Genomic DNA, 23,604 nt, shown 5'->3' with positions numbered 1-23,604 from the left:
ATGTCTACATTTCCATTGTATTTGGTTATTCGTTCGTAGTGTGTAACTGTGTATTGTTAGTGTATTGACTCTTTGATTCGCATCAAAAATAATCTTAGTGAGACTTCGCCACACCTTAATTTTTTTCCGTGGTCCGCCTCTGGTCTGACGCATTAAGAAAGATCCGGCTGAATTTAATGCATTGATTTCTGTATATCCTTGAATAGATCTTTTTCTTATACTGTACGATAGATCTTCAAATCTTTACTGGATATTGCATAGATAGAGCTATTTTTTACTGGATATTGCATAGATAGACCTTTTTTTTACTGGATATTTCATAGATAGACCTGACGCGCCAAAAAAGGGAACGAATCAATTCACACCATACAATTGAGCGAGGCGATGAGTATGTAGTACATCTATCCAAGGATATGCATAAATCAATTCATTAATTCCATCATAATATTAGGATCGTATTTAATTACCACCATAAAACTTAGGATCGGTAGCATGTTCGCCCCTATATAAATGCTAGCAAAATGAGTTGCTCGTCAACACATTTGGCAGATCAGGTGACACAGCAAAAAGAAGAGAGGATATCAGTCAGCTAGCATTGTATCTTGTCATGGCGATTATTAAGAGAAATGCAAGTATTGTATGCATGGCGGCCCTCGTGTTGGTGATAGCAACTGTGATGTCGTCTTGTGATGCTGATCCAAAAGGTTAACATCTTTTTCCCCTATTGTGTATATACCTAAAACAAATCTCTGCATCTATGTTTGCAGTTGAACTGATGAAATGAAGATGTGTTGGAGTAATTAATACGCTAATTAATTTAATCTTTTTGTGTAGAATACTGCAGCGGGCTTGAAGATGGTTGCACCAAATCCAAGTGCAAGGATTGGTGTGCCGGCGCGGGTTACACCAAGGGATCTCATTGCCAGGAAGCCGGCGTATGTTGTTGTTTGACTGCTGCTAAACCCAAGGTGGACGCCGTCCGTCATCGTGATTGAGTGCATGCGAATGTTGTTTTTCCTTATTGCAATGGGTACAAAATAAAGAAATTTCAATAAAAATAGTTAGCAGCTTCCATCACCATTGCATAAATTGAGTCATCAACGTCTCACATAGGTCAAGATTTGAGACACCCCTCCATTTATCTCATGCGACGAATGCTCCCACATTTTCTCAAACGATGGTTCCATCCACCACTTGGGTTGTGATTGCGGAACCTTGGCAGCAAGGATCATCTGCTGTCTCAGCCGTCGACTCAAATCATCCTGCGATAAGAAATGGTAGAACAAAATGAGTAGGTCTCTGGCATCGGACGAAAAATGGGCTTTTTGGGGCTGTTTGGTTTGTTTCCTGAGAAAGCTGCCTGACACAGGCAGGAATCTCAGGCGTTGGATTTCTCAAGCCTGAGGCTGAGATTGCTGCATGGGCAAGGAGCTGCCTGTATGGCCTCCAACCAAACAGGCCCAACTCTACAAGTGTGGCAAGAAGTTAAGTGCTAAGGCTCCACACTTCAGCTTTAACACAATAATAATTAAACCCAATGTATGCTAGCTTTGTTGTCATATGTGAACTTGTGAAACTATGTAATTTATCAAAGAAACAAAATATACAACATGCAATGGGACTTGCATTGTTATCAGATGCAACGTTGCATATATACATACATTGCTATGTGTATGATCGAACACAAAAAATATTTCTTGAAGCTTGGCGTTGCAACACGGCATAGCAAACTGAATATCAAACAATAATGACAAATTTATAAGTTTTATCAATGCGTTAATAAATTGGGCAAGAATCCAGCTACAATAGTAAGTGAAGAAAGAGTAATATCCCCGCCAAAATAATAGCAATTAGCTGCTCGCATTACGAAATGAGGATATTCATCAACCAACAATGGATCATCCAACATTATGTTTGCCCATTTAAATAATTTTGTTTTGAAGGGGACATTTAGTTGTATGTTGGTTGCTTACCAACATTTGATAGAAAATAAGTATCGATATGAAGTATAAGTATGAATGTAGGCACTGGAAGAATAATTTGATATCTTTATACCCCAAGTAGAGATTGGAAGCAAGGTTCACGGTATACAACTATCTTTGCCGGGCTTTTCTCGAGGCATTCTTGCATAGTTGGAACTGGTCTACTGGGAAGAGGAGGTGCTTTGAAGAAGTTCAGTGTTCTTTCATAAGTACAAAGAAAATAGACACTTAAAAATGAGAGATTTTACGGTACATTTTACTACTGCCACAGCCGAGTCGTATAGGATCGGATCAGCGGTTGATTGCATGGGCTTTTTCGGTATTGTGATTACATATTTTTTATTTTATTTTTATTTTCTCGAGGGTAATGTGGTCCAGTTAGCAGTATGAGGCGTTATCGTGAATAATCACTTGATCGCCTATCCCGTTCCCCTCTCTCACCTCACGTCTTCTCTTCCTCCGCCGCCGGCGACCTCGTCTTGGCGTTCCGCCCTCCAGAGACAACTTAATCTGCCCATGCCATCCCGTTCCCCATCCATCTCCATCCTCTCTCCACACCCGCTCATCCAAACGAGGGCTGACATCTTCATCGAAGCTGGGTGCGATATTGGATTATAGAGATGAAGAGGGTGAACTAATTATGTACGATCTGAATATTTCTACTCCGTTTGACATAGTCGAGGCACAATACTGAATTTCTGGAAGATGGCTACCTTAGCTTCTTCATGGGTAATAATAGCAGCCTGGTTATGGTGAGAATATAGGGGTCAAACATGAACTGCAGATACTGAATTGGGGTCTGTATTTTGAACGAAATAGGAGAATCTTAATTATTACTCAAGTGATTAGGTTACACTAGCAAATATGCCCGTGCGTTGCAACGGGAGACAAAAAATTATGGCTAACTAAATAAGTATGACTCAATATCCTGATATATGAGTGTACTCTATTTTAACATAGTGGCTCATCATGTTGCCATTTTTTTACCCTAGCCGATGATGGCCGCGATGTCCACGTGATCACAATGCATTCGACGCGGTAAATCCCAAGGCTATGAGTTCGCCGGTGCATGCCACACGTGTCATTTTGTTGCGCAAGGGAACGTTTAAAACTTTAAAAACAAATCTCATTGACCACGAAATGCTCCCAACGCCAAGACATATAAAGACTTTCGAAAAACTAATCAAATCCTAGACATAAAATACTTTTGAATCAGTGAACAATTTTTCGAATAGACAAACAATTTTTTTTTGAAATTTTTGATTTTCTCGAAAAATGATAAAGATTAGTTTTCTTTACAAAAGAATTTAAATGTATGAACCGGTTTCGAATTCATTAACAATTTTTGACCCAACAAACATTTTTAGAACCGATGAATTTTTTTAAAATTATGGAACAAATATTTATTTTTATTTTTGTGAACATTTTCTAAAATGTCATGAACATTTTTTTCAGATTCCAGAATATGTTTTGAATACACGGTCATTTTTTTAAAATCATGAACATGATTTTATTTGCCGACCATTTTTTCTAAATCATGATTTATTTATAATTTTGCGAACAGTTTTGCAAAACCACCAACATTTTTTTAATCTGCAAAATTTTTATGATTTTCTAAACATTTTTGAATTCACATATATTTTATGATTTCTCAAAGATTGTTTTTTTTGAAAAAGCGCAACTTTTAAAATATTCAAATCCCAAATTAATTTAAAGAGAAAAGAAGAAAGAAAACAGAATGAGAAAAAAAAGTAAAATGAATAAAAAACAGGGCAGTGAAGTCCCACACATGCGTGAGAAAAGAAAGATAAAAATAGATAAAAATTGCAAAACGGGGGATCGAACCCTGGTCTGGTCGATAGAGGAGCGATCGGCCAACCACCCTGTTACATGTACTCGTCGCATCTCTATAAAACAATGAACGGGGCGGCGATATTTGGTCCGAATATTTGAATCGTTTTTTCACTTATGGGTGGCATTGGTGGGTAATTTTTACTAACTTGAAGGGTAATTTTAATGACGGACGACCAGAAGCAATAGCCGCTTTATTAGTAGGTAGGTTACATAAGGCATCCGAAATGATATTCCCAACCATTCCAGGTTTCAAGTTTTCAGATACATTCCAGGATCATGTGGCATTCCAGGGACTAGTAATCTCCACCGTGACCTTAGTTTCAATATTATAGTAATTTGCTCTGGTTAGTCAGCAGCTCGAACATGGAGCTCGTCAGCACCTGCTCACGGAGGTTAGAGGCGGCCGAGATGACGTGGCCGGAGGCAACTAGGCCGACGGCGGCCGAACTCTCTTCCACAAGAACCAGCGTGCAACTCTTTCTCTTCTCTGCAGCTTCCCCGTGACCCGGCGGCAGGCAATCAGGCTGCTCGCGTGGGAGGCCACAAGGCGGCAGCTCAACGGCGCGCTAGTAGGGGGGACAGAGGCGACGATCTGCGGCGGCCGGGTAACCATAGGCCCATAGCGCAGGTGCGGCGCTGCGTGCGGTGCAGGAGAGAGAGAACAGTGAATTAGTTACATCTCCTGAATACCGAACATACCCTGGCCTGTGTGGGATTTGTTTCGCATATCTGTCCATTTTGCCCCTTTACTAGAAAATACTACTCCGATTCTCTGGTAGTATTGATGAATCCACGCCTTTGAATCTGCTGAATGAATGGCTAATATTTACTCGAATATACCGTAAAAGGCCTCTTAAAAATCCCTGTTTTGGTGTTGCCCCGAAAGACACGATGTCCGCCTCCGGGGGCTGCAACATCCATGCCCTAGAAATAAAATACACATTTGTGTAGGGAAAGGTGCTAGATGGGTCACTCTCGTACATGAGGACTTGCATATTCTAGCTACACCGCTGCTGCTGCTTGCTTGGTCGATGAAGACATGGAGCTACGGAAGAGGATCAGAAGCAGGCTGGGAAGAGAAGCAAAGACGGCGGATGCGAGCGCGTGTACGTGGGAGTCCGCAGGGTCATCCCACGCAACCTCGACGTTCCGACCGGTCCAGCGCCTCGTCGAAAGGGCGAGGTCAGCGGCTGGAGGAGGCGAATGTCAGAGGGCATCACGGCGGTTCTTTTCCTCCAATGTGCACTCGCGTGATGCTCGATTACCTTCCTGGGAACACCGGGGATGTCAGATGGTTGTCAAGCAAACACATCGACATTCGCCTACAGGAAAACAACAAACATGCTTTTTTATTTGTCGACAAGGGTGGAGCTGATAGTGAATGTACCATCATCGCCAACCAGCACTGTCGGGAGTCGGGACCTTCTTCACAGCAAGCGCATCAACCTTTGATCTCTTGCTATTGGAACTTTCCGGCAAGTCATCGACAGGCGCGCCGCACTCTGGAGAGGCGCGCTTCCCGGATTCCTTGCCGGTATCCTTGCTTGTTTTCCTTGGCGGGGACTGCGACTTCCGCGGCCTCGGCACGCATATAATTGCGTCTTTCTTGTCCGACGGGATAGAAATAACACCCATTGGTCCAAGCATCTTCAAGGTGTTGTAGGCATAGTGGGATGTCGCCATGAACTTTGCCAGGTCGTCCAAGTATCTCATTGTACGGCAATGGAAGCTCGACCACGCCGAACACAACCTTCTCAGTCCGGTAGTTCAATTCTCCTCCAAATGTCACCGACAGTGTGATCTTCCCCTTTGGACGACTCCCGCCGGGGTTGGTCCCTTGAAAGGTGCCAGTAACCTTGAGCTCTTCTTCTGTTATCTGCAGCTTGTTGATGACCTTGGGAGAAATCAGATTCAACCCGGCCCCGCCGTCAACCAACATCTTTGTGATTTTGAGGTTGCGGATCGTTGGTGAAACCAACAACGGCAAGCACCCTACCGTAGTGGTGCGGTCAGGGTGATCCTCTTCGTCAAAGATGATGGGCGTGCGGGACCACTTGAGTGGTTTCTGAGAATCTGCCGCTGGCTCCACAGCATTGACCTCACGCGCCCACTGTTTAAGCTGGTGGTAAGAGGAGTGCAAAGATGCACCTCCGTTAATGCACAGGGCATCAGTGGCCTTCTGAAACTCCTGTTCGCTGGTTTCCTCTTCATCCCCCTCATCGCTCCCGTCATCATGTTCCTTCTTCTCATGGTCTCTAGCAGGTTTCCATTGATGCTGAGGGACTTTGCCGGGGCGGCCTCCTCTGCCACCTCGGCCCTTCCCACCAATGTCATCTTGGTCTCTTTCCTTGTCACGCTTCTTGTACTCAGCCTTTTGTTTCTTGACGAGTTGCTCAACTTGATGACACTCTTGGAGATCATGGCCCTTGGTCCGATGGATTTTGCAGTACAGCCCGTCAGCCTTCCCAGCCTTCTCGGTCGCTGCAGCTTCCCGGCAATCAGTGCATGCGGCAACTTCCTTGCCAGGAGCTTCGGTCTTGGCCTTCTTGCCGGTACTAGGAATGCCAGATCCCTCGACAGCCAGTATTGATTTCTCCTTGCGCTTCTTGTTGCGTTCCTTATTCTTCTTCTTCTGATCGGTGGCATCATCGTCGTCTTCTGAGTCAACGTCGATGCCATCTTCCTCTCCGGGGAGTCGCCTCCCCTCCTTTGCTTGGGCACACTTATCTTCCAAGGTGTACGACTCATTCACAGTCTTGGGCAACCGGATGCTCATCTTGGAACGTATCTTGCGGTTGCATACGTTGGACTGGAATGCAGCAATCACAACTGCTGGGTGGATGTATAGAATGTTCTTGTGCATCCGGATGAATCTTTGCATATACTTCCATAAACTCTCTCCTTCCTTTTGTGGGAGGAGCTGCAAGTCGCTAGGCCGTCCTGGTTCTTGATGTCCGTCCGTGGAGGCGCCAACAAACTCATTACATAGGTCAGCCCAAGTCGAGATGGAATTCTCCGGCAAGCGCATCAACCACGACCTCACGTTCGACTTGAGTGCCAAAGGTAAGTAGTTGGTGAATACCTTCTCATCTCTTCCTCCAGCGTCTTGAACGGCGATGTTGTAAATGCTTAAGAACTCTGTCGGGTTCAATCTTCTGTCGTACTTTTTTGGTATCTCTGGCTTGAACATACGGGCAGATGGCCAACGGACTTGACGTAGCTCACTAGTGAAGGCGGGGCACCCAACCTTGAAAGGCAGGTATCTGTCTATCGGGCACGGGCTCGTCGACGTCAGAGCCATTGCGCCTATCAGACTGGCGGCGGTTTTCGCGGCGTCGTTCTATGGTGACGCGTGCGTCTTCCCTCCGTCTGTCTTCCAGGACCTACCGCTGGTCTCAAAGGGCTCGAGGATTAGACGAAGCCATCGACACACCATTGGATTCTTGGTCGTGTGGCTCTAGCTGCGGCCCCTACGCTGGCTGTCGTGGGGGGGACTGCACCAAAGGAGTGGCCCCTTCGGTATGGCTAGCGGCTCGGGCCATTGTCGCTGCCTGTGGAGGCCATTGCGGGCCTGCCCGCTGTGATCCTCCTGCCTAAGCGAAAGCAATCAGGCTCTGAATGGTGGCTCTCCACTCATCCATTTGGCTGCTGGCGGGAATATCAACAGGAGATGGGCCCGCGCCATTGCTTCCGAAGCGGTGCTTGGCATGGATGATGATGCAGATCATGATGTCGCCCGACTTCTGACGGTGCCGGTAGTGGTGGCGTCGTGTTCTCGCCGCTGCGAGCTGGTCACCAGAGTGGCGTCGCGACGAGATGGATGTGCTTGGGGATTGACGACCCCATTCGGCGCATCATCTAGGTTAACTCGCCCTGGGGAAGACGCGCGCCCGGAGCTGCACCCGTGACAGGGGCAGCTAGAGGGTTGCGATTCGCACCAGAGCGAGTGACATCGCTATGGTTGCGTCCTTCGGTGCGGTGGAGAGGCGGAGATTGAGTATTCTCCCCACCCGCATCTTGTGGAGCATGGCCGCTAGGGTGCTGTTGATGTTGTCCTCCTCCGGCGCCTCTTGCTCCTGCTTCGGCCGCATGAGGAACGGTGATGGCGCCGCCTACGCCGGTCACGTTCCCCGTGGCGTCCACATCCCCATGCGCCCCTGTAGCCCCCACGGCATCAGTGGCCATATTCGAGGGGACCTTTGAGGTGGATGGGTGAGCTATAGCGCTTAACTTTTTTTTGGGCGCCATGGATATTGAAACCATCGATGAAGAAGACGATGTTGCGGATTGACGCGCTACTTACAACCTCGGGTACACGCAAACGCCTCCCCCTACCTGGCGCGCCAAAGATGTCGTGGCGGAACACGATCACCCATGGAGCCATTGGCCCCTTTGTGGTTCGGCCCGGGGGAGGGGCACGTTGCACAAAGAGCGGATGCTGCAGGGGCAGCACGACAATGGTGACGCGGTGGTTTTTACCCAGGTTCGGGTCGCTGCGAAGCGTAAAATCCTACTCCTGCTTTGGTGGATTGGATGGAGGGCCGTGACGAACGCGCAATGCTCAAGTCCGGCAAGGTCGCCTTGGGGAGAGCAGCTACACGCGTAAGAGTGTACAATGGTCCGAATCCTATTTTAGGTCGCCATGACCCTCCTTTTATAGGCTAAGGGGTTACCAAAGTGGCAAATCAGTCATTACGCACTGATTAGATAACAACAATGCTATCGTACCTAACTCTGCAGACTTGACAAGGCGCATTAAATGCACTACTTAGTGTCACGTCGTGGATATAGCCCGGCAAGCCTTGCCGCTCCACTTCAGTCGTGTCTCACCCTGTCTGCCTGACACGCCTCTGGACGGGTGTCATGCAGGGTGAATCTTCTCCCCAAATGGCTGCCACGTGCCAGACGACAGCCACTTAATCACTTGGGGGCTCGACATCACACTGCTAAGTGGCTTGAGTCGCTGTGCGGTGCCTTGGCAGGGTGATTCGCCCTCAGCGTCTCCAGCAAGCCTGCCGGGGGAGTCTTGAGACTTATCTTCGGTGCGGCCTCGACCTGACCGGGCTCGCCTGCCCGATAAGGGAGGTTTTTCCTTAGTGATATGTAGCTCATTTGGCTTGTCTTGGTCTTCTTGATCCGCCCTTTGATTCCTCAAAGAGCTACCTCCTTAGCTTGGTCTTGTCTTGTCGTTGCAACCTTGCCTCCGTGCCTGTGTATGGTCTGGACAACATACACCGAGGTTTGTTGCACCTACAACTACGGTGAAGGTGGGGGTGATGGCCGAAAAACGTCACCGTGGCATTTTGCGTGGCGAAAAATGGTTTTATGTGACACAAGTGAAATATCGTAAAAGAGAGCAAATTTTGTAGTGAAATAGAGAGCTTCCAATTTCTTCCACAATGGGAAAGCAGTCTTCTCCCCCACAAACTTGCCCCAAAACATTACCGGCAAGATTGAAACGGAGAATTGCCAATGCCTTCTTGTCTAGCCTTTTCATCTCATCATTTGACATATTTTCCTCACCATCTTCCAAGACTGTGTCAAGTCCCTTGTCAACTCGAACTAAATGTATCTTCACTTGCCATAACTGAAAATCACCATTGCCATCAAACTTGCTTACTTCCAAAGTTGACATCTTCCACACAAACAACATGTAAAAGCGCCCTTGATATAACCTGGCTCTGATGCCACTTGTTAGCGTAGAGGGGCAGCGGAGGCGACCAAAACAGTAAGGTAGTTATTCACAAGCATTTCAGCAAACGCCTGTGTGCATGTAGGAAATCAGATTGCCCATATCATGAAATCCACAAGCACCAAGTTATCCAATGTTTACCACGACAATATACTTGCAAGATAAGCTCACTACAACATCAATACCACAATATAATCACCAACATATCAAGGAACACATCTATGTCGTGCCTCCAATGTCAACACAAAGAAACCATACCAAACTTGAGCAATAGGCACCAATAGTAGGCAAGCACTTTAGCAGCAACCAATATGACAAGAGAAACACCAAATCAAGGGGGGACATAAGGATTTACGTGGGAACCCCTTACGGGGAAAAACCACGGGCGGCAGCGAGCAATCTTCACTATAGAGCTGAATCTGGTACGAGGTGGAAGCCAACAAGGAGGGGAGGTTCCAAATCCCCAATTTTAGCAGTCAGATTTTGGCTGGATTTGTAAATCAAATTGCCTCATTTCTCTCCCTAACCCTGAAGCTCACACAAGAACATCAAAGCTCAATTCTCTGTCTATTCTCGAGCTAGGTGAACGGGCCTAAATAAATAGCTTTCCAGGGAGCCCCCTCAGCTTGGTGACAGTGTCAAACAACCCCTATTTCAACCTGCAACATGCCTATTGTGCTGTTTTGCAAGTTTCAATGGCCAAAACGGCTTCCAAATGGTGAAATAAGAGCTACACATTACTACATACATGAAGTTATCATGAATGATTATTCCCTTGATGAAAGCACTTTGAACGTTGGGCGCAAGCGCGAGTCCATATGGGGGTCAAGCCGGATGGGCAGAATCTTCGCAAGAATTTTTGCAATCACATGGATGAGACTAATTGGCCTATAGTGGGAGATCCCTTCCGCCCTCTCTTTCTTGGGCAATGGCACAACATATACGGAGTTTAGCCAATGAAGGTTTGCCACATGTAAGGAGTGGAAGAGGTGTATAACCCGCAAAATGTCATCTTTGACGATGTCCCGACACATACATCAGGTCTTCACATGCCTCATGTCTACCATCATTCGTCAGCCAAGTATAACAGCATGCTTACTGCACAATGTTATGAACTTGTGATGGCATGATTAAGCATGATATAAGAAGAAGCCTTGTGAGTATCTGCATCACTAGACCCACCACTGATTTTAATAGCTCTGCCTCTGCTGTCAACATCTAGATCCAGAATCGTACGCAGGTTATATGTGATGTGACGCTTCCTGCACCAAAGCTTCACGATAACGCTAGACCATGGCCATGCAGCTATTGGAGGGGCCGGCGACGAGATGATGGAATGCATTCGTGAATGAACGTAGATATGGATGGAGACAAGTGCCGTACCTGCCCCTCGAGGAGAAAATTATTCTCGTGAATGTACCCATCGCGTGCCGGCTCAGCCAACAAGACGGACGGTTCATTATTACACGTCCGGAACTTGGCGTGCCACCAGTCCTAGCGTACTATAAATTGGGCGACTCCGAGGTGTAGAGTAGAGGCACTAGAAGCACGAACCCGCCCTCGTCCTCCCCACCGTGGGTGGCCATGGCCAGAGCCAGACTCCCTCTTGCCGCTTGCGTCGTCGCGTTCCACCTCTGCCTTCTCCTCTCTCCGACCTCCTCTCTCCGCCGGCTCCCCGAAGCAGAGAGCGTGGCGGCCCGCCATGGCGGAGCCAGCAGGACGGCCTACCACTTCCAGCCAGCCAAGCCCTGGCAGAACGGTACGTAGGAACATTTAGCTGGTCGCTTTTGATGAATGACTTTATCTAGCTAATCTGATCCTTTGTGTTGCTCCATGTCGCCGTATGCTTCGTCGCCTTCCACCTCTGCCATGTCCTCTCTCCGGCTCCCCGAAGCAGAGAGCGTGGCAGTCCGCCATGGCGGGAGCAGTAGGACAGGCTGCCATTTCCAGCCCGCCAAGAACTGGCAGAACGGTACGTAACAACTCAATTTAGCTGGTTGCTTTTGACGAATGAGTTCAGCTAGCTTATCTGATCCTTTGTGTGTGTTGTACATGTCCGGCCAATTGCTGCTTGGGCTGATGGGGCGGAGCATGCAGGTCCGAATGGTACGTACGCCCTGTTCTCCAAGTTCTATATTATTGCTCTTTTTGTCCGATGAGTAAAGTGTGCTCGCTTGCTACTCCATCCGTTTCTAAATATAAGCCTTTTTAGTGATTCCAACATGAAGAAAAATGAGTAAATCTACACTCTAGAATGCGTCTATATACATCCATATGTAATCTATACTAATTTTTTTAAAAGGTCTTATATTTAGAAATGGAGCGAGTAGTTGCTAGATTACGGTTATATTTCCTAACGGTTATATTCTCAAAAGCCATATGACAACATTTTTTTATGTAATAATTATATTACGTAATATGAAATTCTGTATATATTTTTTCAGTAATTTAGTATTTATCAATACACTCCAATTAATTTTGTCTCCAACTCCTAATCACACGCATGCACACAAACAGAAAGTATGCACTCACACGCCACATCTCTCCCTGGACCATGCGTGAGCTGCATGTAAACATTGATCAATGATCGCTAAATACCTAGAGTTGTCGCTCGTTCTGTTGCAAGAGGAGAAAGATTCGTGCATATGCAAACAAGCCAATCCGCATAGGACAGCACTGATGTGTACAGTAGCAAACTACTTTCACAATTGGAGTTAACTGTAGCTAGTAGCCTAGTGCTTGATTTGATTAGTTCATGTGGCTTATTTGGAATCGGATGCGGACGTTGCATGTCGGCTTGCCTAGTGTTGCACGCTGCTTTTGCTTTCACGCATGCGTAACTGTCCGTTCTTCAACAATCAACATTGTTGGTGCCCATCCATGCACCACTTTCTTCAGTATAGCTCAACCCCTTGCGGCAACGGCCTTTGCACTTTTGGTCTCTGCTAATAGCTCTAGTGGAGCAGCTAATAAGCCAATGAAAAGAAACTATAAATGTTCTCGCAAAGAAAAACTAAAAATGATCCATTGGGTCAGTAGGATGCTTATTTTCGAAAACAAGCTGAATTCCATGTTTCTTTCTATCCATGCATGAGAACTATACATGTAAACTTAATATAGAAGAAGATAAAGTACATGGTCAAGAAAAGAAAAACAGCCTGCAGCAACCAATTTAGCTTTCGTCCTCGAAACTGCACTGCACCTACGGGCTAACACATGGACACGTGGTTTCATGTTCTTTGAAAGAGCCGTACACAATGACACAATGCTATAGAAATTTCTCTAATCATTTTCGTTGCATGTACCTACAGGGCCGATGTACCACAACGGAGTGTACCATCTCTTCTACCAGTACAACCCGCTGGGTGCGACATGGGGCAAGGGCAACCTTTCTTGGGGGCATTCGGTCTCCCAGGACCTCGTGAACTGGGCCGCCCTCGACACTGCGATTGACCCTACCGCCCCCTTTGACGCCAATGGTTGTTGGTCAGGCTCGGCCACAATCCTCCCCGGGGGCGTCCCAGCCATGCTCTACACCGGCGGTGACGCCGACCGCGTGCAGGTGCAGAACATCGCCTTCGCCAAGAACCCCGCAGACCCGCTGCTCCGCGAGTGGGTGAAGCCCGCCTACAACCCTGTCATCCCGCACCCGGCTGACGTCCTCTTCAACCAGTTCCGCGACCCTAGCACCGCATGGGTAGGCAGCGATGGCATGTGGCGCATCCTCGTCGCGGCCCAGGTCGGCAGCAACAACACGGGCATTGCCTCCACGCTCGTCTACCGAAGCAAGGACTTCCGGCATTGGGAGCGGAACGCCTCACCGTTGTACACATCGCGCGCCGCCGGCATGGTCGAGTGCCCAGACCTGTTTCCAGTGGCGGAGCCCGGCATGGAGGAGGGACGCCTCGACTACGCGGCCGGTACGGCGAGCGGTGCCGTGAGGCACGTGCTGAAGCTGAGCGTGATGAACACGACCGAGGACTACTACGCGGTTGGGCGGTACGACAACGTGGCAGACACCTTCACGCCGGAGGTGGACGGCGAGCGCATCATCGAGGACTGCCGAACGTGGCGCCGCTTCGACTACGGCCACGTGTACGCATCCAAGTCCTTCTTCGACGCGCGCAAGAACCGACGTGTGCTGTGGGCGTGGGTGAACGAGTCCGGCAGCGAGGACGACGACATCGCCAGAGGCTGGTCCGGCCTTCAGGTGCAATCGATTTCCGATCAACTAACTGATCATGCTCATTATCTACTTGAGACTTTTTATTATGATGCATACATTCTGTGGTAAGTAATCCCTCTATAAACTAATATAAGAGTGTTTAGGGCATTATTTTAATGATCTAAATGCTTTTATATTAGTCTACGGAGGAGGGAGTAATTAAGTTGGCCCAGGGTTAGTAAAGGTCCGTCCACAAAAAAAGGGGTTAGTAGAGGTCCACTTATAATTTAGCTTGGAAAAAAATAGTAATTTCATATTATTAGGGGGGGGTGGGTGGGGGGATTCGGCATATTTTAGTCCTATATATAATGAATCAAATTATAATATAAAAACCTAAATAAATGTTTTTGAACCTGTTTTTATGGCTTCCGAGCACACACCCGCGTGAGCCATGGGTAGGATTTTAATCGTGCGATGTCAGCAGTGGCGGAGCACTCCGGTGGGCGAGGTATGGCACCTGCCATACCTTGATTATTGGCAAAAAAAATATATATATATATATATATGTATCTTTCACTCGGCCCAGTTCTGCCTCGACCACAGCCAGGCCCAGGCAGAGCCAGCGGTGGCCTCGAGCGCCCTCTGCCCACAAGTCCACGACCCCACGTCCCACCCACCTAAAAAAAAGAAAACGAACGACCAGGGCACGCTCCTTCCCTGCCCGAGACCCAAACCTAGCTAGCGCCTAGCGCGGCGGCGGCGGCGGCGGCTTACCTGGCGGGCGCGAGGTCGCGAGGACCAGGGCACCAGGCGGGCGCGGGCGGCGGAAAGCTGGGGGCTTGGAGCCTTGGAGGGTGGCGGCTCCAGCGTCGCAGCGAGCGACGGCAGCAGCAAGCGACGGCTCCGGCGACGGCTTCACTAGCAGCTCCGGCGGCCACTCCAGTGGCGCGGTGGCTTCAACGGCGGCTCCAGCAGGCGACGGCCACAGTCGGGGTTTGGGATTCAGGTGAGACCAACTGACCAAACTCTGAACTTTGATGGGCAGTAGCGTTTTTTCTTCTGTCTAAGTGTCAATTCTTCATGGACAGAAAGGCAGTGACTAATAAGATGCCCAACCGGCTCAGTTTTGTCTAGATTGCTAGAAGATGGAAGGAAAGGGAAAGGGACTAGTAAATCCAAAGAAAAGAGGAAGAGGTAATTTCTCATTTTTCTGAAAATTTTGTAGCAATTTTGAACAGCCTTAAATTCAACCATATTTTAGTGATATATTAATCTTCTCATTGCAGATTTGAAAAAGTATTTTGAAGTGCTTGGTAGTGGCAGCAACTCACAAACAAATCCAAGCACCCGCGAAAGTGTCAATATTTCAGCAAATGTCAATCATCAAGATCAAGTGACTTCCATGGAAGAAGAGCATGAAAATTTGATGCCAACCGAACAAGTAGAAGAACAAACTGCAGATTCGGTCGAAGCTATAGTAGAAGAGAATGTTGAAGTTCACGGGGTTGAAGGTATAACTATTTTTAGTGAAGATTACATAAATGGTGATCCAGGCCTTCGCATTCCACTTGATAGTTTTGCCCCCAACATTAGAGATGATGTTAGATTTGCTTATATCCGAATGGGTGACCAACTAGTTGCACTTTCCCCCCAAATAGAGATGGAAGATGCTTCCGGCCACAATGATATAAGGATTTTGAGTGGTTGGAATATAGTGTGGATAAGCGTAAGGCATATTGCTTCTATTGTTATCTTTTTAAGCATGTCCGAATGGATGATAAATTTGGGCATGATGTTTTCTCCAAATTGGGTTTTGACTGTTGGAAAAATGCGGTTGTAGCATTCCGTAAACATGTTGGTGGGCCATGTAGCATCCACAATATTTCAAAAACAGCATGTGATGATTTTAAAAATCAAAGGGCAAGTGTGAAAAGTAAAGTTACAACTTACAACAAAGGTTCACTAGTCAAGTATGAAACTCGTGTGGATACATCTTTGGCCATTGTAAGTTATCTAGCATTGCAAGGTGAACCATTTCGTGGACACGATGAATCCAGTTCTTCTTTGAACAAGGGGAATTTTTTGGAGCTACTTGATTGGGTGAAAGAAAGAATTCCAGAAGTGAAGGTTGCATTTGATGAGCTATGCCCTAAGAATGCCCAAATGACTTCCGGAAAAATTCAAAAAATCCTTATTTCCCATTGTGCAAATGCGGTCACCAAAGCAATCAAAGAAGAGATGGGTGATTGTCTTTTCTCTGTCCTTATTGATGAGTGTCGTGATATATCGGTGAAAGAACAAATGGCCGTGGTTATTAGGTACGTGTTTAAGCTTTTGAAGTGTCTATGTGCTTTTTGATCATTTTGTTCTATGTGGAGTGGTCAACTAATTATATGACATTTTGTAGGTACTTGAGCAAACAAGGAGAGACTATTGTAACGTTAAGCATGCGGACCCTACGGTTCGAGAACAATGTAGACATGACCGAGACACGTCTCCGGTCAATAACCAATAGCGGGACCTGGATGCCCATATTGGCTCCTACATATTCTACGAAGATCTTTATCGGTCAGACCGCATAACGATCATACGTTGTTCCCTTTGTCATCGGTATGTTACTTGCCCGAGATTCGATCGTCGGTATCCAATACCTAGTTCAATCTCGTTACCGGCAAGTCTCTTTACTTGTTTCGTAATACATCATCTCACAACTAACTTATTAGTTGCAATGCTTGCAAGGCTTATGTGATGTCATTACCGAGAGGGCCCAGAGATACCTCTCCGACAATCGGAGTGACAAATCCTAATCTCGAAATACGCCAACCCAACATCTACCTTTGGAGACACCTGTAATGCTCCTTTATAATCACCCATTTACGTTGTGACGTTTGGTAGCACCCAAAGTGTTCCTCCGGCAAACGGGAGTTGCATAATCTCATAGTCATAGGAACATGTATAAGTCATGAAGAAAGCAATAGCAACATACTAAACGATCGGGTGCTAAGCTAATGGAATGGGTCATGTCAATCAGATCATTCATCTAATGATGTGATCTCGTTAATCAAATAACAACTCTTTTGTCCATGGTTAGGAAACATAACCATCTTTGATTAACGAGCTAGTCAAGTAGAGGCATACTAGTGACACTATGTTTGTCTATGTATTCACACATGTATTATGTTTCCGGTTAATACAATTCTAGCATGAATAATAAAAATTTATCATGATATAAGGAAATAAATAATAACTTTATTATTGCCTCTAGGGCATATTTCCTTCAGTCTCCCACTTGCACTAGAGTCAATAATCTAGATCACATCACCATGTGATTAACATCGATATTTCACATCATCATGTGATTAACACCCATAGTTCACATCGTCATGTGACCAACACCCAAAGGGTTTACTAGATTCGGTAATCTAGTTCACAGCGCTATGTGATTAACACCCAAAGAGTACTAAGGTGTGATCATGTTTTGCTTGTGAGAGAATCTTAGTCAACGGTCTTTCACATTCAGATCCGTTATGTATTTTGCAATTTTCTATGTCTACAATGCTCTGCACGGAGCTACTCTAGCTAATTGCTCCCACTTTCAATATGTATCTAGATCGAGACTTAGAGTCATCCAGATCAGTGTCAAAACTTGCATCGACGTAACCCTTTACGGCAAACCTTTTTGTCACCTCCATAATTGAGAAACATATCCTTATTCCACTAAGGATAATTTTGACCGCTGTCCAGTGATCTACTCCTAGATCACTATTGTACTCCCATGCCAATCAGTGCGGGGTATACAATTGATCTGGTATACAACATGACATACTTTATAGAACCTATGGCCAAGGCATAGGGAATGACTTTCATTTTCTTTCTATCTTCCGCCGTGGTCGGATTTTGAGTCTTACTCAACTTCACACCTTGTAATACAGGCAAGAACTCTTTCTTTGACTGCTCCATTTTGAACTATTTGAAAATTTTGTCAAGGTATGTACTTATTGAAAAAAACTTATCAAGTGTCTTGATCTATCTCTATAGATCTTGAAGCTCAATATGTAAGCAGCTTCACCGAAGTCTTTCTTTGAAAAACTCCTTTCAAACAGTCCTTTATGCTTTACAGAATAATTCTACATTATTTCCGATCAACAATATGTCATTCACATATACTTATCAGAAATGTTGTAGTGCTCCCACTCACTTTCTCATAAATACAGGCTTCACCGCAAGTCTGTATAAAACTATATGCTTTGATCAACTCATCAAAGTGTATATTCCAACTCTGAAATGCTTGCACCAGTCCACAGATGGATCGCTGGAGTTTGCACATTTTGTTAGCACTTTTTGGATTGACAAAACCTTCTGGTTGCATCATATACAACTCTTCTTTAATAAATCCATTAAGGAATGCAGTTTTGTTTATCCATTTGCCAGATTTCATAAAATGCGGCAATTACTAACATGATTCGGACAGACTCAAGCATAGATACGAGTGAGAAACTCTCATCGTAGTCAACACCTTGAACTTGTCGAAAACCTTTTGCGACAATTCTAGCTTTGTAGATAGTAATACTACTATCAGCGTCCGTCTTCCTCTTGAAGATCAATTTATTCTCAATTGCTTGCCGATCAACGGGCAAGTCAACCAAAGTCCATACTTTGTTCTCATACATGGATCCCATCTCAGATTTCATGGCTTCAAGCCATTTTGCGGAATCTGGGCTTTCCATCGCTTCTTCATAGTTCGTAGGTTCATCATGATCTAATAGCATGACTTCCAGAACTGGATTACCATACCACTCTGGTGCGGATCTCACTCTGGTTTACCTACGAGATTCGGTAGTAACTTGATCTGAAGTTACATGATCATCATCATTAGCTTCCTCACTAATTGGTGTAGTAGTCACAGTAACAGATTTCTGTGATGAACTACTTTCCAATAAGGGAGCAGGTACAGTTACCTCATCAAGTTCTACTTTCCTCCCACTCACTTCTTTCGAGAGAAACTCCTTCTTCAGAAAGTTTCCGAATTTAGCAACAAAAGTCTTGCCTTCGGATCTGTGATAGAAGGTGTATCCAATAGTTTCCTTTGGATATCCTATGAAGACACATTTCTCCGATTTGGGTTCGAGCTTATCAGGTTGAAGCTTTTTCACATAAGCATCGCAGCCCCAAACTTTCAGAAACGACAACTTTGGTTTCTTGCCAAACCACAGTTCATAAGGCGTCGTCTCAACGGATTTTGATGGTGCCCTTTTAACGTGAATACAGCTGTCTTTAATGCATAACCCCAAAACGATAGTGGTAGATCGGTAAGAGACATCATAGATCGCACCATATCTAATAAAGTACGGTTATGACATTCGGACACACCATTATGCTGTGGTGTTCCAGGTGGCATGAGTTTGTGAAACTATTCCACATTGTTTTAATTGAAGACCAAACTCGTAACTCAAATATTTTACTTCTGCGATCATATCGTAGAAACTTTCATTTTTGTTACGATGATTCTCCACTTCACTCTGAAATTCTTTGAACTTTTCAAATGTTTCAGACTTATGCTTCACCAAGTAGATATACTCATATCTGCTCAAATCATCTGTGAAGATCAGAAAATAATGATACCTGTCGCGAGCCTCAATGTTCATCGGACCACATACATCAGTATGTATGATTTCCAACAAATCTGTTGCTCGCTCCATTGTTCCGAAGAACAGAGTTTTAGTCATCTTGCCCATGAGGCATGGTTCGCAAGCATCAACTGATTCATAATCAAGTGATTCCAAAAGCCCATCAGCATGGAGTTTCTTCATGCGCTTTACACCAATATGACCTAAACGGCATGGTACAAATAAATTGCACTATCATTATTAACTTTGCATCCTTTGGTTTCAATATTATGATTATGTGTATCACTATGATCGAGATCCAACGAACTATTTTCATTGGGTGTGTAACCATATAAGGTTTTATTCATGTAAACAGAACAACAATTTATTCTCTTACTTAAATGAATAACCGTATTACAATAAACATGATCAAATCATATTCATGCTCAACGCAAACACCAAATAACACTTATTTAGGTTCAACACTAATCCCGAAATTATATGGAGTGTGCGATGATGATCATATCAATCTTGGAACCACTTCCAACACACATCGTCACTTCAACCTTAACTAGTCTCTGTTTATTCTGCAACTCCCATTTCGAGTTACTAATCTTAGCAACTGAACTAGTATCAAATACTGAGGGTTTGCTATAAACACTAGTAAAGTACACATCAATAACATGTATATCAAATATACTTATGTTCACTTTGCCATCCTTCTTATCCGCCAATCACTTGGGGTAGTTCCGCTTCCAGTGACCAGTCCCTTTGCAGTAGAAGCACTTAGTCTCAGGCTTAGGACCAGACTTGGGCTTCTTCACTTGAGCAGCAACTTGCTTGCTGTTCTTCTTGAAGTTCCCCTTCTTCCCTCTGCCCTTTTTCTTGAAACTAGTGATCTTGTCAACCATCAACACTTGATGTTTTTCTTGATTTCTGCCTTCGTTGATTTCAGCATCACGAAGAGCTTGGGAGTTTTTTCCGTTATCCCTTGCATATTATAGTTCATCACGAAGTTCTACTAACTTGGTGATGGTGACTAGAGAATTCTGTCAATCACTATCTTATCAGGAAGATTAACTCCCACTTGATTCAAGCGATTGTAGTATCCAGACAATCTGAGCACATGCTCACTAGTTGAGCGATCCTCCTCCATCTTTTAGCTATAGAACTTGTTGGAGACTTCATATCTCTCAACTCGGGTATTTGCTTGAAATATTAACTTCAACTCCTGGAACATCTCATATGGTCCATGACGTTCAAAACGTCTTTGAAGTCCCGATTCTAAGCCGTTAAGCATGGTGCACTTAAACTATCAAGTAGTCATCATATTGAGCTAGCCAAACATTCATAACGTCTGCATCTGCTCCTGCAGTTGGTCTGTCACCTAGCGGTGCATCAACGACATAATTCTTCTGTGCAGCAATGAGGATAAACCTCAGATCACGGATCCAATCTGCATCATTGCTACTAACATCTTTCAACACAATTTTCTCTAGGAACATAAAATAAACATATGAAAGCAACAACGCGAGCTGTTGATCTACAACATAGATATGCTAATACTACCAGGACTAAGTTCATGATAAATTTAAGTTCAATTTAATCATATTACTTAAGAACTCCCACTTAGATAGACATCCCTCTAATCTTCTAAGTGATCACGTGATCCAAATCAACTAAATCATGTCCGATCATCACGTGAGATGGAGTAGTTTCATCGGTGAACATTACTATGTTGATCATATCTACTATATGATTCACGCTCGACATTTCGGTCTCCGTGTTCCGAGGCCATATCTGTATATGCTTGGCTCGTCAAGTATAACCTAAGTATTCCGCGTGTGCAACTGTTTTGCAGCCGTTGTATTTGAACGTAGAACCTATCACACCCGATCATCACGTGGTGTCTCAGCACGAAGAACTTTCGCAACGGTGCATACTCAGGGAGAACACTTCTTGATAATTTAGTGAGAGATCATCTTATAATGCTACCGTCAATCAAAGCAAGATAAGATGCATAAAAGATAAACATCACATGCAATCAATATAAGTGATATGATATGGCCATCATCATCTTGTGCTTGTGATCTCCATCTCCGAAGCACCGTCGTGATCACCATCGTCACCGGCGCGACACCTTGATCTCCATCGTAGCATCGTTGTCGTCTCGCCAATCTTATGCTTGCACGACTATCGCTACCGCTTAGTGATAAAGTAAAGCATTACATCGCGATTGCATTGCATACAATAAAGCGACAACCATATGGCTCCTGCCAGTTGCCGATAACTTGGTTACAAAACATGATCATCTCATACAATAAAATTTAGCATCATGTCTTGGCCATATCACATCACAACATGCCCTACAAAAACAAGTTAGACGTCCTCTACTTTGTTGTTGCTGTTGGAAATATGCCCTAGAGGCAATAATAAATTGATTATTATTATATTTCCTTGTTCATGATAATCGTTTATTATCCATGCTAGAATTGTATTGATAGGAAACTCAGATACATGTGTGGATACATAGACAGCACCATGTCCCTAGTAAGCCTCTAGTTGACTAGCTCGTTAATCAATAGATGGTTACGGTTTCCTGACCATGGACATTGGATGTCGTTGATAACGGGATCACATCATTAGGAGAATGATGTGATGGACAAGACCCAATCCTAAGCCTAGCACAAGATCATGTAGTTCGTATGCTAAAGCTTTTCTAATGTCAAGTATCATTTCCTTAGACCATGAGATTGTGCAACTCCCGGATACCGTAGGAGTGCTTTGGGTGTGCCAAACGTCACAACGTAACTGGGTGGCTATAAAGGTACACTACGGGTATCTCTGAAAGTGTCTGTTGGGTTGGCACGAATCGAGATTGGGATTTGTCACTCCGTGTAAACGGAGAGGTATCTCTGGGCCCACTCGGTAGGACATCATCATAATGTGCACAATGTGACAAAGGGGTTGATCACGGGATGATGTGTTACGGAACGAGTAAAGAGACTTGCCGGTAACGAGATTGAACAAGGTATCGGTATACCGACGATCGAATCTCGAGCAAGTACCATACCGCTAGACAAAGGGAATTGTATACGGGATCGATTGACTCCTTGACATCGTGGTTCATCCGATGAGATCATCGTGGAACATGTGGGAGCCAACATGGGTATCCAGATCCCGCTGTTGGTTATTGACCGGAGAACGTCTCGGTATTGTACCGGGACCACCGGAAGGGTCCTGGGGGCCCACCGGGTGGGGCACCTGCCCCGGGGGGCCACATGGGCTGTAGGGGGTGCGCCTTGGCCTACATGGGCCAAGGGCACCAGCCCCTAGAGGCCCATGCGCCAAGATATAGGAAAAAGGGGAGAGTCCTAAAGGGGGAAGGCACCTCCGAGGTGCCTTGGGGAGGATGGACTCCTCCCCCCCTCTTGGCCGCACCCCTTCCTTGGAGGAAGGGGCAAGGCTGCGCCTCCCCCCTCTCCCCTGCCCCTATATATAGTGGAGGGGAGGGAGGGCATCCATACCTGAGCCCTTGGTGCCTCCCTCCCTCCCGTGACACCTCCTCCTCTCCCGTAGGTGCTTGGCGAAGCCCTGCAGGATTGCCACGCTCCTCCATCACCACCACACCGTTGTGCTGCTGCTGGATGGAGTCTTCCTCAACCTCTCCCTCTCTCCTTGCTGGATCAAGGCGTGGGAGACATCGTCGAGCTGTACGGTTATTCATTTAAGTAAGAGAATAAACTGTTGTTCTATTTACATGAATAAAACCTTATATGGTTACACACCCAATGAAAATGGTTCATTGGATCTCGATCGTAGTGATACACATATTCATAATATTGATGCCAAAAGATGCAAAGTTAATAATGATAGTGCAACTTATTTGTGGCATTGCCGTTTGGGTCATATCGGTGTAAAGCGCATGAAGAAACTCCATAAAGATGGATTTTCGGAATCACTTGGTTATGAATCATTTGATGCTTGCGAACCGTGCCTTTTGGGCAAGATGACTAAAACTCCGTTCTTCGGAACAATGGAACGAGTTACTGACTTGTTGGAAATAATACATACCGATGTATGCGATCCAATGAGTGCTGTTGCTCGTGGCAAGCATCGTTGTTTTCTGACCTTCACAAGATGATTTGAGCAGATATGGGTATATCTACTTGATGAAACATAAGTCTGAAATAGTTGAAAGGTTCAAAGAATTTCAGAGTGAAGTGGAAAAATCATCGTAACAAGAAAATAAAGTTTCTGCGATCTGATCGCGGAGACAAATATTTGAGTTACGAGTTTGGTCTT

The 23,604-nt window shown here is 45.4% G+C and overlaps 1 protein-coding gene and 1 long non-coding RNA gene across 2 annotated transcripts; both read left to right on the top strand.

Moving 5' to 3' along the window:
- The first annotated feature begins 11,081 nt into the window (after positions 1-11,081).
- Positions 11,082-13,985, top strand: LOC119352391 (fructan 6-exohydrolase-like). The gene is made up of 4 exons (XM_037619044.1): positions 11,082-11,287; positions 11,426-11,500; positions 11,626-11,634; positions 12,840-13,985. The coding sequence occupies exons 1-4, from the start codon at positions 11,113-11,115 to the stop codon at positions 13,820-13,822; spliced, it is 1,242 nt and encodes a 413-aa protein (XP_037474941.1). The 5' UTR covers positions 11,082-11,112; the 3' UTR covers positions 13,823-13,985.
- Positions 13,986-14,593: 608 nt separating this feature from the next.
- On the top strand, positions 14,594-15,637 carry LOC119352390. Its single transcript, XR_005170165.1, has 3 exons — positions 14,594-14,699; positions 14,818-14,887; positions 14,980-15,637. It is a non-coding gene; the product is annotated as an uncharacterized LOC119352390 (long non-coding RNA).
- The last annotated feature ends 7,967 nt before the right edge of the window (positions 15,638-23,604 follow it).

Source organism: Triticum dicoccoides, chromosome 2A, assembly GCF_002162155.2.
Source record: "Triticum dicoccoides isolate Atlit2015 ecotype Zavitan chromosome 2A, WEW_v2.0, whole genome shotgun sequence".
NCBI lineage: Eukaryota > Viridiplantae > Streptophyta > Magnoliopsida > Poales > Poaceae > Triticum > Triticum dicoccoides.
The sequence above is the reverse complement of the archived record's forward strand: the minus strand, read 5'-3'. Positions and strand labels throughout refer to the sequence as shown.

Excerpts from the sequence above, each read along its gene's own strand:
- LOC119352391 (XM_037619044.1), top strand. The coding sequence starts at position 11,113 with ATGGCCAGAGCCAGACTCCCTCTTGCCGCTTGCGTCGTCGCGTTCCAC. Across the intron at positions 11,288-11,425 it reads AGCCAAGCCCTGGCAGAACG|AGAGCGTGGCAGTCCGCCAT; the intron begins GTACGTAGGAAC and ends TCCCCGAAGCAG.